The sequence below is a fragment of the Harpia harpyja genome, chromosome Z (assembly GCF_026419915.1).
Source record: "Harpia harpyja isolate bHarHar1 chromosome Z, bHarHar1 primary haplotype, whole genome shotgun sequence".
Lineage (NCBI taxonomy): Eukaryota > Metazoa > Chordata > Aves > Accipitriformes > Accipitridae > Harpia > Harpia harpyja.
The window spans coordinates 3,901,179-3,914,889 of NC_068969.1; the positions used below are offsets into that span (position 1 = coordinate 3,901,179).

General features: G+C 35.7%; 1 protein-coding gene across 20 annotated transcripts in view; it reads right to left on the minus strand.

Annotated features, from left to right (window-relative positions):
* The window catches only part of ATP2B2 (ATPase plasma membrane Ca2+ transporting 2), a 442,871-nt gene that overhangs the window by 51,621 nt on the left and 377,539 nt on the right, over positions 1–13,711 (minus strand). For all 20 annotated transcript variants that reach the window (XR_008233449.1, XM_052776594.1, XM_052776599.1 and 17 more), the window contains 3 exons: positions 8,293–8,534; positions 7,472–7,706; positions 660–839 (listed from right to left, as the gene is read on the minus strand). Coding sequence is in view for 19 of the 20 variants with exons in the window: in XM_052776594.1 (XP_052632554.1) it covers positions 660–839; positions 7,472–7,706; positions 8,293–8,534 (657 nt within the window). In the remaining variant the exon portion in view is untranslated. The remainder of the gene's footprint in view (positions 1–659; positions 840–7,471; positions 7,707–8,292; positions 8,535–13,711) is intronic.

The following is a 13,711-nucleotide window of genomic DNA, read 5'->3' on the forward strand; positions in this document are numbered from 1 at the left end:
ATGGCAGAATTTTCTCTGCATACCAATAGCAACAAGGACAAATCCGTTGCATGTACTAACCTTCCCAGGATTCCATCAATCAAAGGGAGTAAACGACTGTGTCCATTCATTAATGATGGACTCAAAGACACAGCATAGAGTTTACTTTTTTAAAGCTGACTTCAGTAGCCTGTGTGTTAGCTCCATCTTTTATGAGGAGTTAAAAATCTTCTGAAGAATAGATAAGTTATGCAAATCATTAGAGTGAGTGGATATAGCAGTACATTAGATAAAGGGGTATAAAATAATGAGAGGAGCTGGTTCTCAGTACAGATTGCATTTTTATGAGACAGACCTGCAAACTGCTATTGTGTTCCTTCTCCTCTTTGCTAACAAACTTGCTTTTAATGTGCTTGGTTTTGATTTCCTGTAGAGTAGTACTATGGTTCTAAAAACTACTGAATTAGGCTAGCACTAAACTGATAGTGGCTCTGCATCATCTATAGACTGCATTTTCACTGGTATTTTGCATAGGCTAGCAGTAGAAAGAAGTAGCAATATCTCCAAGTAGTCTTTACTGATATGAGGTACACATCAGTGCAGGAGAAACAACATTTCAGTGTTATCACTATTTTTTAATAACATATTCATAATATGTATGGATTTAGTATATGAATTACCTCTCCCTTCTCATTTCGGATCCTTCTGTTAAACTCTTTCCCTTCAAGGCAAAGAAAGTCTTCTCCTGGATGAATGATTCCACATTTTATGGCAATGGCACGTGCTGTGTTGATGTTGTCTCCAGTGACCATGCGGACTGTAATTCCAGCTCGCTGGCACTTTCTTATGGCTTCTGGGACCTACAAAAGCAATATAACAGGAAAAAAAATTCCTAGATAAGAGATAAAATGTAAGTCAGGTGTTTACAGTCAGAATATTTTGAGGCTAAGAAATTCATGAAGCAAAAAGAGAAATCATACATGTTATGGCATATTATAGCTACCTGGCTATTATGGAATTGAGGTTAGACCACAGGCAAGACAAATCTTGTATCAAGAAGCACACAAACCATTTTTTAGATCAGTTGCCTAAAGCTTCCCCTGACTTTATAATAAAAAGGAGTGCTCTGCACCTTTTTTGACTTTTAGCATCAAGGTACAGCATGCTGAACCTAACATACCCAACATACATGTAAATATAAAATAAGAATACACGTATTTTGCACAGAAAATTATTTAACTTCTGATCCAAACTGTCCTTTCAATAAGATTATCTAAAAAGTTACTGTAATTTAGCACTGTAACACTAATTCATGTATATCAACAGGTGGAATTCCTAAATATATGAGTTTAAAATTTCATTAATAATTCACATATTTCAAAACTGTAAAAATGAAGTATGATTTTAGTTATGCTCCTTTTTGCATGAGACTAACTTTTCCTGCTGCACAGTATATATACCACTGAGAGAGAATTCAGTGTGTAACAGGGTCCATGAGATTAACATAGAGGTTATATACTGACTTGGCATCATATACAGCTTATTTAAAAAAAAAAAAAAAAAAAAGACTTTTGTAATTAAAATGTGCAAGAGGTAGGAAACTGATTCCTACTAATTAAATAAAGCTCTTTTAATACAGCTACTTGGGTATATGAAGTCAGTGCCTATAGAAAGGCTACATATCTATTGCTCAATTTCAGATGGGGAAAAATTTCTATTCCCTTAAACTATATCATAATCAATGATAATTTATTAATGAATATTACTCTAACCAATGAATGCAGTCTCATCACACTTTTGCATTATTATGAAAGCATTATTTCTTCATGAAAAAGATAACACTATTATTTGACATGGAAGAATAAGAAGTGAGTTTAACACTTCAAGAACAGCCTAGATAGATACCTTCAGCCCACCACCACTTCTCTAAATTTCTTTTTTACCTAGAAGAGACTAAGGGCATTCCAGGATTCCTCATGAAGACAGAAACCCTTCACAGAGCTACAAGAAACTGAACTGCCTTACTGCAGAAGACAGCAAAGGACAGATATAAAGCAATTACAGATTGCACTGGTTCTTATGTGGGGGAGAGCAGAGAGGTACTTGAAGTAGACAACTGACAGTCTGAGAGGAAAAAGATTCCCAGAAGATGAGCATGGCTTAGATAAGCATCTGAATATTAGGCAGTGATCCTAAGTAAACCTCCAGGCAATTTGAAGGTTACCTCGCAAGTTAAAATAGCTCCAAAGACCTGGCCCTAGATGCTTGCTCTGCAGTGTTACCAACACTCTCAATCTATATAATGCATACATAAACCATATCTGAATAAATTCCCCAAATACATATACTTGACCACTGGCTGCAAATTGCTGCTACATTATCAGCTGAGCTTCTTCAGATGACATACTTACGTAAAGTAACAGGATTGTCTGACTGTGATGAATTATGTCAGCAATAATGTATATAGAGCTGTTGATTTCCTACAGAAACTAGTAAGTAAAGGATATGATATGAAAAGAATTTTAATTTTCAAATAATTCTAAAAAAAAAATTAAAAAAACCCCAAACCAAACCAAACAACTATTTAAGAAAGGGTAGCAAAATGGGTATTTCTGGCTACAATAGCAAGGCCTCTCTATATTCTACTGCCAGTTCAGCGCAGCTTGCTGATCATAACCTCTATCATAGATATAAGTGTATTGTAGAACTCAATGCCAATTAGAGCGGATTAATCTCATCCATTAGTACCAAAAGTATTAAGAAAAGCAGCCACCATCTACAACATTACACTATTTTGTGCGTTTCTAGATATTTTAATTTCCTCTACAGCCACAAGTATGTGACACTGCTGAGGGCAGGACATTGCCTTTTACAGGACAACCACTGCTCTGATCCAGTGTGGCAAATGCTGGGATTCTAATGATTTCATGGGGCCAGAAAGGCTATACATCTTGGACTGCACATCAGGCTGAAATTATACACCCTTAAACCATATTGTAGATAATGATTATTCTCATCAGTGAATATAATTTCACACCGTGTTTCTGCATCTTTGTTAAAGGCAGTCGTGAAGCTTCTATTTTCCAAAATGCCACACTAAACTAACACCTAATTGAGGATCAGACTAGTACTTCTCCCATGACTACGAAGAAAATCACTCCACCCTCAGACTCCATCCACTGAATGTGCTGTTTGCAGAATGACTCTCTGCCAATGCAGATTACAGAACCAAGAGAAAAATTAAGGGACAGAGGTTTATCTTCCCATTTCCTCATCTCTACTAACTGAGAATATTCTTCCCAGAATTTGTATCCTGGAACCATTATTTGGACCTGAAGCCTTTTAAGGTTATGAAATAGACTTCTATGGGGGACATACAATCAGATTAAATCTATTACTTAAGCAAATGACTCCTGATTTACCCCGTTTCCACATTAATAATCCTGACTATATCCCATTTGCCACTTTGGAATGCCCTTAGTATCCACTTTAACTGTGGTGACCCTCATGCATAGGATATGACAGATTTAGGTGACTATCTGTAAAACCAGCACAGTGTATGAACCATGAAGGAGAAATATAAATTACAGCGCAAACAGAAAAAACAGTCTATTCACATAAAGTGCCACTCCTATTAAATCAGGTCATGGGAGGACAACCTAGTTTCAAATACATCTCAAACTCACATATAACTAGAGAAATAATTCTATTTTCCTCTTCTCTCATTTTTTGGACAGCTGGTGGGTGGTATCTGATTTAATACTGTGTACAGTAATTACAGTTAAAATATTGTTCATATTTTTTTATTGCTGTAAGGAAGAAAGAGTGTTGGCAGACTGAGTGGGCAGTGGAAGCAGATATTTTCCATCAGTTTTGCAGAGCTTAAGTACATATTTTATAATTTTCTGGTTTATTTTCTTTCTGCAGAGAAAACCTTCTAATGCATGCATAAATTATCCAATGCAGGAATATCTATCAGAATCAGGTGACAAATAAATAGGTGACATTTGGAAGTGATTTATCTTCATCTCCCAGATATAACAGATTGTAGGCGTACATGGCAAATCAGTATAAGCCAGTACAGACTCATTAAAATCAACCCAGAAAGACTGTCAGAATTGACAGAGAAATCTCTATAGGAACAACACATAATTCTATTTGTTCTCTTCTCGTTTATTTATCACAGAAAAAAAACCACACACACACACACAGAAGATAAATATCAAGCAGGTAGTTCAGTACTTGATAAAAACAGCCGCTGATAATGACTAAGCTGGTGTCAGAATTAACCTAGGAATTACGCAAAAGTCATGGGTGTCCAGTGGTTACACTCCAGATAAAGCTGGTCAGTTGCTGGATATCATTGTTGAATAATTCATCCAATAGGTTCTTTTAATGTACAGAAGGAAATGCAAGTGCAAGAAAGCCCCCAGCAATACCATCAGAAAAGATGCAGCACTCTTATTTCTGAAACCACGCTAGCGTGACACCACTGACACTGCAGGTATTCACTTACTTAAACACTCCAAGGATGCATATGAGCAATGTGCCACAGGAGCTCTGTGGAAACAAGGCTACCATTTTGTATGTGTTAACTCCAACAATTATCTTAGGGGAAAGGAAAAACTGAACCTTCCCCAGGAAAAATGGGAATGTAATTTAAGGGAAACTAAGGGCTGCCAGGATGGTGACATTGGATTGTTTCATTGGAATGACCTACTCCATCATTTCTGTCAGAATAAATTCTGATATCCATGAATACTGAGAATATTAATGAAACAGCAGTTGTAGCAAGATTTCTAATTTTTTTATGCTCTTTCTTCCCTACAGAAAGCACTTTGAAAATTCATAAACTCCAGTGGTGACTCTATATAATAAGTGGGCTTAATTCTGGCAAAATAGTAAGGTCCCTTATAACAGCCTAACATCTTCCTATTTGCATCTACCATGGTGATGTCACCATTGTAACATATGTATATTACGATATTCCAACTAAGTCAGATATTTCATACCTAGACAGTTTTTCTGAAATTTATGTTTTTCTTCTGGCTTGGGGTTTTTTGGTTCTCTTTTTTTTTTTTTTTTTTTTTTTCCCCTAAGGTACTGCTACTGCTACTACTTTTTACCAATGTGTGGAGTAGTAATAATTTAAACATTGTTTTAAATGTTCTCACGATGTTATTACCACTCTAAAACAGCCAAAAGGGACAAGGAGGGAAAAAAAAAAACCAAAACCCAAACAAAGTCCCAAAGAGAACTGGAGATTTGTCCAACATTTGGTGAAATTCTGAAATGATAGACATTTTATTGTGTGTCTTGCAATGAAGTAAGAAGTGTTATTGCATATTCTGGTGTTAAACCACAAGAAATTCATTATTCAAATAATTATCTAGAAATAAAATGTTTTCCTGCCTTCATCTTCTTTGATCCTTTACATAGAAGTCAGACTTGACCTCTTTATTTTTAGCAACACTATTCATTTTTACCTCAAGCTCCTAAGAAATTATTCCCTATGAGATGGGAGCAGTTTTCTTATAAAACACACCCATAATAATCACATGAAAGGATAGTTTGCAGCTGTTTTCAATAATAACTGCAAATCCCACTGCTACCTATTCCCTCATTGTGTCATACCACACATAACCTGACTTAAAGCTATCTTCTAACAACATGGATCATGAATCAATTCTGGAGGGAAAGAGGACTGATTCACAGTTCCAGTAGTCACTGACAGTTAAAAACTTTCTGAGTTTATATATATATGTGAGCTAGAGCATTAAGGGATCACTGCAGACAGAACACTTTAAGAATGTTTTGAAATATTTTTAAAGACTTGCAATGTCAGGTGCAGGGACAGATGGATTAGCAAGAGACCATCCGATGACAGATAAAGTGAATGCTGGTTATCTAATGATTGTGGAGATAAGGAGTTTATCATACAGTTTTCATCTAAGCAAGATTTACTTTATATTATAACCTTCTTGATATTGAAAAAACCCCAAGAAAGTCCATTACCATGCAAAGCATAGTTATGCAGTTTGTACCTGTAGTTGTAATTATGTCATGCTAGTTTCCAAAGTTACAGAAGTCAGAAGTATGTAAAAGCCTACTCTATAAAGGACTTGGGGAAATAAATCAGATTAATTTATACTTTTAATGTTTTAGTAAAAAACCTAATTTCCTAACCTGTCTAGCATTGCCACCAATTCTCAGTGGATCAAATACAAGTATTTAGACGTGATTAAACAAAAGATCCAGTAAAAATGCCAAATGAGACAGAAAACTAAAAAAGAAAAAGATTGGTACCAAACTACTTACTTTTTGCACCATAAGAACCCACTTTTTTTGTATAAGAGGAATTGGAGTTATCTTTCAATGACCTTAATCCAAAGCAAACCACAGCCATTAATCATCTACTGAAATAACAGCAGAATCAAAGAGTGCATTTCTTGGAGCAAAACAGGAGAGCATGAATCGCTCCCCCCATTTGCAGGAGGCGCTGGGGCAGGTGCTCTCACATCACACCGCACCACGCGGCTGCAGCTGTGCCTACCCAGCAGCCATGGCCACGCACTCAAGGCTGAATCAGCGAGAAAAGCACCAAAAATATCCAAAATGCCTGCATTTTACGCTCAGCGCTTCCAGCTTTGGGACTTGCCTTCTGTCACTGTTTCTAAACTGTAAAATGGAATTAATTCTCCACTGTCAAGATTAATTATCGAGCACCATATACATAGGACAGAAACAAAGTTTCTGCCTCTTAATCCGCCCTTTGTATTACTGTAGTAATACAAGTTACAAGTGTAGTAGCAGGCACCTGCTTCCAGTGGGTGAACCCAATACTGATTTTCTCAGTTCAGTTGAGTTGAAATTTTAGTCATATTTTTACAAGCCATTTATGTATAGTATCCATGAAATCTGCAGCCTTTCCATAGCAAAGTTTTCCTTGTCCAAACACAGCATTAAAAACAGTTTTCCTGAGTAGCCACCAGTTACAATCTTAAGACAATTAGTAAAGTGGCAACTGTTACAGTAAAACACGAAACTCCAAGACTGTATGCAATTTCTGTGGAAAGCGAGCATATTGCAGTTATAATCATGGCAATTACAATCACTGCACGTCTTCTATCTACTTTCAGAGTTGCATATCACCATATTACCTAAAGAAAAATTCTTTAATATCTGCAAGCATAATAAAACTGCTGATCAGTCCTCCTGTATACTACTCATTGAGAGAAGGTTAAGTCATCTCAATCCTGTAGTTCCAAAAGCCCTATTTTGCTTTGTTTAAATATCAGTTGATTAATAGTTGATCTTTATCAAGTTAATTATTTGACTTTTTATCAAGTAAAGTCTATTTCTAAAGCTCATGTCCATCTTCTTTGACAGAGCTAATTAAGAGAAAAAAAAAGATAAAAACTGCAAGAAATCAGTAGTTCAATTTATGTTCAGTTCTCTGAGAAATGCCTTATAACATAAGAATTTGATATACCTCTGGCCTTACTGGGTCTTCAATGCCAACAACACAAATGCAAGTCAGGTCAGATAATATGTCATTTTCATTGTCCCAGTCAGGCTCTGGGCTGCTATTAAAGTCTCGGAAAGCAACACAGATAGTTCTCAGTCCGTCACAGGCCATAGGTTCAATTACTTTCTTCACCATTTCATCTCGGTCACGTGGTCTGAAGATACGAGGTTCACCAGCTGCATTAAGGATCCTGGAACACCTTTTTTATTTAAGAAAATGAAAAAGAAAAAAAAGATTTGATTGTGTATTTGCATGACTGCTGAAAAGTATTTCCCTGTATCAGCTCATTTCATTCAACACTTTGCTTTTTTGATGGCATGTTTTAAATTTCTACTGCAAATTTCTAGATTAAACAAGAAGATTTACTACTGAAATATCAGAGAATTTGTTTGTAACTTATTACAGAGACACCAAGAGCCCTTCCTCCATTATTTCCTCAGTACCCATGTCGTTAATGAGCTGACAACTTACAATGAAATTGAAAAATCCTTATTTTCCAAATGGGTTGAATGTAAAGAATCCGTTCGTAAACTATCAAATGCAGACCCAATTCTTTGGCTAGCTAGTGATAAGAAAAATAAGCCAAAGAGTTTTGCAAGAGTGAGCACTTAAAAAAAAAAATTAGAAAAGAACAATAACAGCTTATACTACTAAAGTGTGTCTACTGTATACTAAGTATTTCTACTATAAGTAGCAAATTCCAAACACCAAAATTCCCACGTACGTCTTAGTGTCAGAATGTTTTGCATTTTGGAAAAACACAGCAACTAATCCATCGAACTTACTTCTTCAGAACAATTTCAGAAGCTCCTTTGCTGTACATTCGGAAACTACCATCTGGCATTTTAATGACAGTACTCATTGACTTTCTGACAGAGTTGAATGTGTAAACTTTATAGAGTTTCTCCTCGGGAATGAGGTTCCGAACAGGCTCATAATCCTGCTTCAAATCCAGGACAAATCCCAAGAGGCCACACTCCGTCTTATTGCCTACCTGGCGAGGCAGGCCACCCTCTTTTTCTGGTGGCTGAATAGGAGAAAAAATTAGATATTAATTTCTTTAATGATAAGCAGTACACAATGCCTTCTGAACAATTAATAACAGCATACAGTTTAAGATCTGAAACTCTAACTGTGCAATCGTATGTCTTCTGATTTTTAAAAGCTAGCAAAAAATCCATAGGGCTTTAACAGACTTGAAGCAGCAATTCTCACAATGAGGAAAATTTCTCTAGACAAATATCTACATTTGGACTCTTGCATTTCTTTTCTTTTAAATTAGCCATTGGCAGTTGAATAGCTTGTGATGGTTAGGCAATCATCATTAAAAATGAAGTAACTTTCTTTAGGCTCAAAAAGAATTCTAATTTGTCACAAATGGAGTATTTCCTTTTCTCACTTGCTTAGAATTATATTGTTTTGCAGATTTGCATGGTTATAATGGTGACTTAAAGAAAGATTCTGTCCTTTTTTTTCTACCAGGCATTTTTTACGTGAAACTAAATCTGCATCTAATCATAACAGCAAATCTCAGTGAAAATGGTATTTCCAACAATCTATAAAATAATAGTTCTACATCTAAAAGTACCTGTTTCTAGAATTACCATACTTTAGTCTGCTGCTTCAGACAATAAATGCTTTATATGTTAGAAAAAATGGAGTAGGCTAAACATTTTGCAACTCCTGACAATTCTCAGTCCTTCTAGGGCCAAGGAAGGCTTTACCTTCCCCCATTCAAAATATGAACAAACATACATTTCATTTACAAACTTTCTTGGAGGTGTAATACACCCCAAACAAAAAGTTCCTGTGTTGTCAAGACTCCAGACTGACTTCAAGTGACCAATGTGTGAACTATAGACTGTTGATAACTTAAATTTTCTTGTACTCAATAGAATTAGAAAAGTGTTGCTTAAGCTAGGGCTGAAATATACTTATGGGAACAGAAAGAAGTCCTTTCAAAACTTTTATTTGCATTGAAAACAGATTTTGATTTGACTCAAGACAAGACTGTAAGTCATCATTTTCAATGTGACTTAAACTTTTGCCTCACATTTTGCAGAATTAGGACTGCAGGACTATGTTCAGAATCCATGTTTAACTGCACTATAGACTTTAAAATCCAGTCTACTTTGGAAGTGGGATTCCTAAGTAGATGGAATCCCCTACATTGCCCCTCAGTGGGATGAGAAGTAACGTAGGGAATGATTAAAGTTGCAAATCAGTAATCCTACTTAGATTTGAATTCTTGCAACAAGTATGGCCACAAAAAGGGAAAAGGGGACCTTTAAGTAAACATTAGTAAATAAGTAAGTATTCCAGATAATCACCAAAATTGCAGCTGGTTTAAAAAATGAAGGTCAGATTGTCGTGGTTTAACCCCAGCCAGCAACTAAACACCACGCAGCCGCTCACTCACTCCCCCCCACCCAGTGGGATGGGGGAGAAAATCGGGAAAAGAAGCAAAACCCGTGGGTTGAGATAAGAACGGTTTAATAGAACAAAAAAGAAGAAACTAATAATGATAATGATGACACTAATAAAATGACAACAGTAATAATGAAAGGATCGGAATGTACAAATGATGCGCAGTGCAATTGCTCACCACCTGCCGACTGACACCCAGCCAGTCCCTCGAGCGGCGAGTCCCTGCCCCCCCTTCCCCGTTCCCATACTGGATGGGATGTCCCATGGTATGGAATACACCGTTGGCCAGTTTGGGTCAGGTGCCCTGGCTGTGTCCTGTGCCAACTTCTTGTGCCCCTCCAGCTTTCTCGCTGGCTGGGCATGAGAAGCTGAAAAATCCTTGACTTTAGCCTAAACACTACTGAGCAACAACTGAAGACATCAGTGTTATCAACATTCTTCGCATACTGAACTCAAAACATAGCACTGTACCAGCTACTAGGAAGACAGTTAACTCTATCCCAGCTGAAACCAGGACACAGACAGATAATAATATTCTGGTCTAGAACTGAAGTAAGCAAACAAACATGGATTTTTCCATAAGAATCATCTTTCTATCACCAGGAAAATATATACCTGCTGACAGATAGATTAATGTAATTTCTTTTTCAGAGAGATGCTTCTATGGTGAGCAATACATAATAATCTAAAAATCTCTGTCTCAAAGAGATTTATCCTTCCAAACAGAATTGTAACACCTTTCTTCTATATGAACCATCATTTTTACTGAGTTATATGGGTCACATTTGTGTTGCTATGACATTTTAGCACTACTCTAGAGTCAATGTAAAACACTGACACTCAGCAAAAATGCTAATATGCTATATTAATTTTATTGTATGCTATAACAACTTGCCCTGTTGTAATCCCATTATACTGTGGTGTAACTTCCTTCTGGATTCTCAAATTCACTTCAGAATCCCTAATTTAAAACCCAAGTGCTTGTACTTATGCGTATCTGAAAGGATTGTTACATTCAGTGGATATGAAAATCATCAGTTAGGAGTCAAAAATACCCTTTAAAATACAGGGGTTTTTTAATAAATAAGGTTCATTTTCATGACATTGCAGGCACACAGTTCCTGAAACATGCTAAGAACTTCAGGTTTCTCAAAGCAACAGAGTAATCAACTTCACTGCCTGGGTAGTGATGCTAGGAAAGACTGATTTGTCTGTGCATATCATAGCAAACTCTTTCCATTTTAGACCTAAATCCTCACTTATGCTTTGTTTCTCTCTGCCACTGAAGTCAGCAAATCTTGACATTGACTTAAATGTGAATGTGATCAAGCCATTAGCAAACACACACTGGAAACCAATGAGAAAGACATAAATTTCTTTCCATCAAAGACATACAATCCCAGACAATAGTTAATTTATACATGATTTCATCACGCTGTGATGTGAATGGATATTGAGAAAACAAAAATCTGCCCACACTTCACAATATATAAAACTAAATATTAGAGTCCTTCTAAAATTATTTTTATTTCAACAAAAAGTAGATCACATCCTCCTCTTCTTACTGTGGTCTAAAAATAGATTTCTTCTAGTGAACATCTTTTGAATGCAAATACGTAAGCAAGGGGAAAAAATACCAGTGAAAAGAAAATGAACAGACATTTCAGAAAGGTTTCAAAATCTAACAAGTGGCCACCTCCCTCTAGAGCAGCTGCTATCTCCATATTCTTTGTACATTACATTATAATAAAGCATATGGTGGTGAGAGCTGGCAAGTAGCACTTCCTTTCCTGTACTGTTTCAGCTCAAAATTTATATGCCAAAACCAGTCTCCTTGCAGATTGTTCTTGACAATCCTTTGCAGAAGCTGCTGGCTTATAAAACTTCCTACTGTGCTGTATCTATATTTATTTCTTGCTGAAATCTGCAGTTTATGGCACCTGGAAAACAAAAGGACAGCCCAAAGGGGTTACTTTTGAATAATTAACTAGGAACAACTTCATTGACTCCTCAGAGAATGAAAACCCTTTGACAACATATGAGAGAAAGCCTTTGAACTGTGATTTGCAAATAGGAACTCAGTCTTTTTGAATGCACTGTTTCTCAAGAGCTCAGTGAAAGACCATTTGCTAGTCACGAGACAGCTACATACCGTACAATCTTCTACTAGGAAGAGACTGATACAGTATCTTCCTCCAATAACAACTTCCACTGATCCTGGTAAAATGTTTTCAAATGTTTCTTGCAAGTCTTTGTATTATTTATGTAATAATAATATTTGAATTGTAAGTAAATACTTGCATGTAAACCAAACTGCAGACAGATGTTAAAAAAATAGTTGTTACAACTATCAAATCAGAATAGGTTTCTAGGTCAAAGTAGAGCTGTTTTATTAAGGCTTAAAAATACCACCCCAAAAGCTAGTATTGACCTAATACTGAACTTGGATTACAAAAGGAATTTTCAGAATTATTTCACTGGAAAAGAATTGACTAATAAGACAGGTTAAGAAGGAAGAGATATAAAACTGCGGGCATAACTTAAAGATGTGCTTCAACTTTTAAAATTAGATTAGGAAATTATAATGCTTCCATTTTTACCATAACACTTACTAAACTTCATTTTTCTCATTGCCCCTTTTGATGTGAAAAGAGAGGACCTGGCAAGAAGATCCAAGTAGTCTTTCCAAATTAAAATGTTAGGATTTCATATATTACGTGAAGCCTTCATTTGTTTTATGTTATTCTCCTGTGTTCTACCCATTGGCCTACTCCTTTACAATAATGATGATTGTAAACACACAAATTTTATTAAGATAAAAAATGAACTTTGCTAGAATATTATATCCATATCAAATGTTCCGTTTCAACTCCATTCACAACAGGCAAACAGAGGAAAATACATTTTTTAAATTAAATTGCAAAAAATTTCCACTTTATACTTTATTTACTCAAAAAAGAGAAAATGGACCAGTATGTGCAGGAATTTTCTCTGTAGATTTAAGCATTATATATGTAAAAATTAAAATAACCAAGAAGGATGAATGCTGTCCAAACCATGTGATATACTTTTTTTTTAATTCCTAATACTGTAAAAAGGAGAAGTACTAAAAAACTAGAGTACTATGGAATTCAGAGATATTCCCTCGTTACATAATTTGAATCAATGGTTTAATGGAAGACATCTAAAGCAAGATTAAAACACACTAAATTTATAATCACGTGTCAGCTTTTTGTAGTTACAGGTTTATTCAACTGACTTCAAGCTAAACAAAGACAGATTTAGAAATTACTGTTTATCTTAGCAAAAAACTTAAAAATGAAAGGCATCAGTTCTTTCTAGCCAAGGATTAAGAATCTAAAACTTTGCTTGACTAAATAAAGTTTTCAATTACAAAATGGGAAACAGTTTCAAAAGATGTGTTCACAAAAAGAAAGCAGTAATACTAGACATCAGCTGTCCTAGTTTTCATTTATGATTTCTCTGGGATCCTGTTAACTACAGAAGTTCAACAGCAGCACTGTTTTTTCTGTCTTTCATAGTATGACCATTTCCACAGATCCTTCACCCCACCTATAATCTGGATTCTGGATGCCAAACAACAGAAATGAATTTATCTTCTCTTCTGTGCTTTACTATTTGTTCTAAGAGTATTTATTGTTTTCTAGCTGTATCACCTCTGTGTAACTACATAGGAATGCACATCCCTGCATAAGGATGCAATAGAAACTTTGTTAAAGCTTGTCTGGAAATAGGCTGGGTTTGATATGCTAAGAT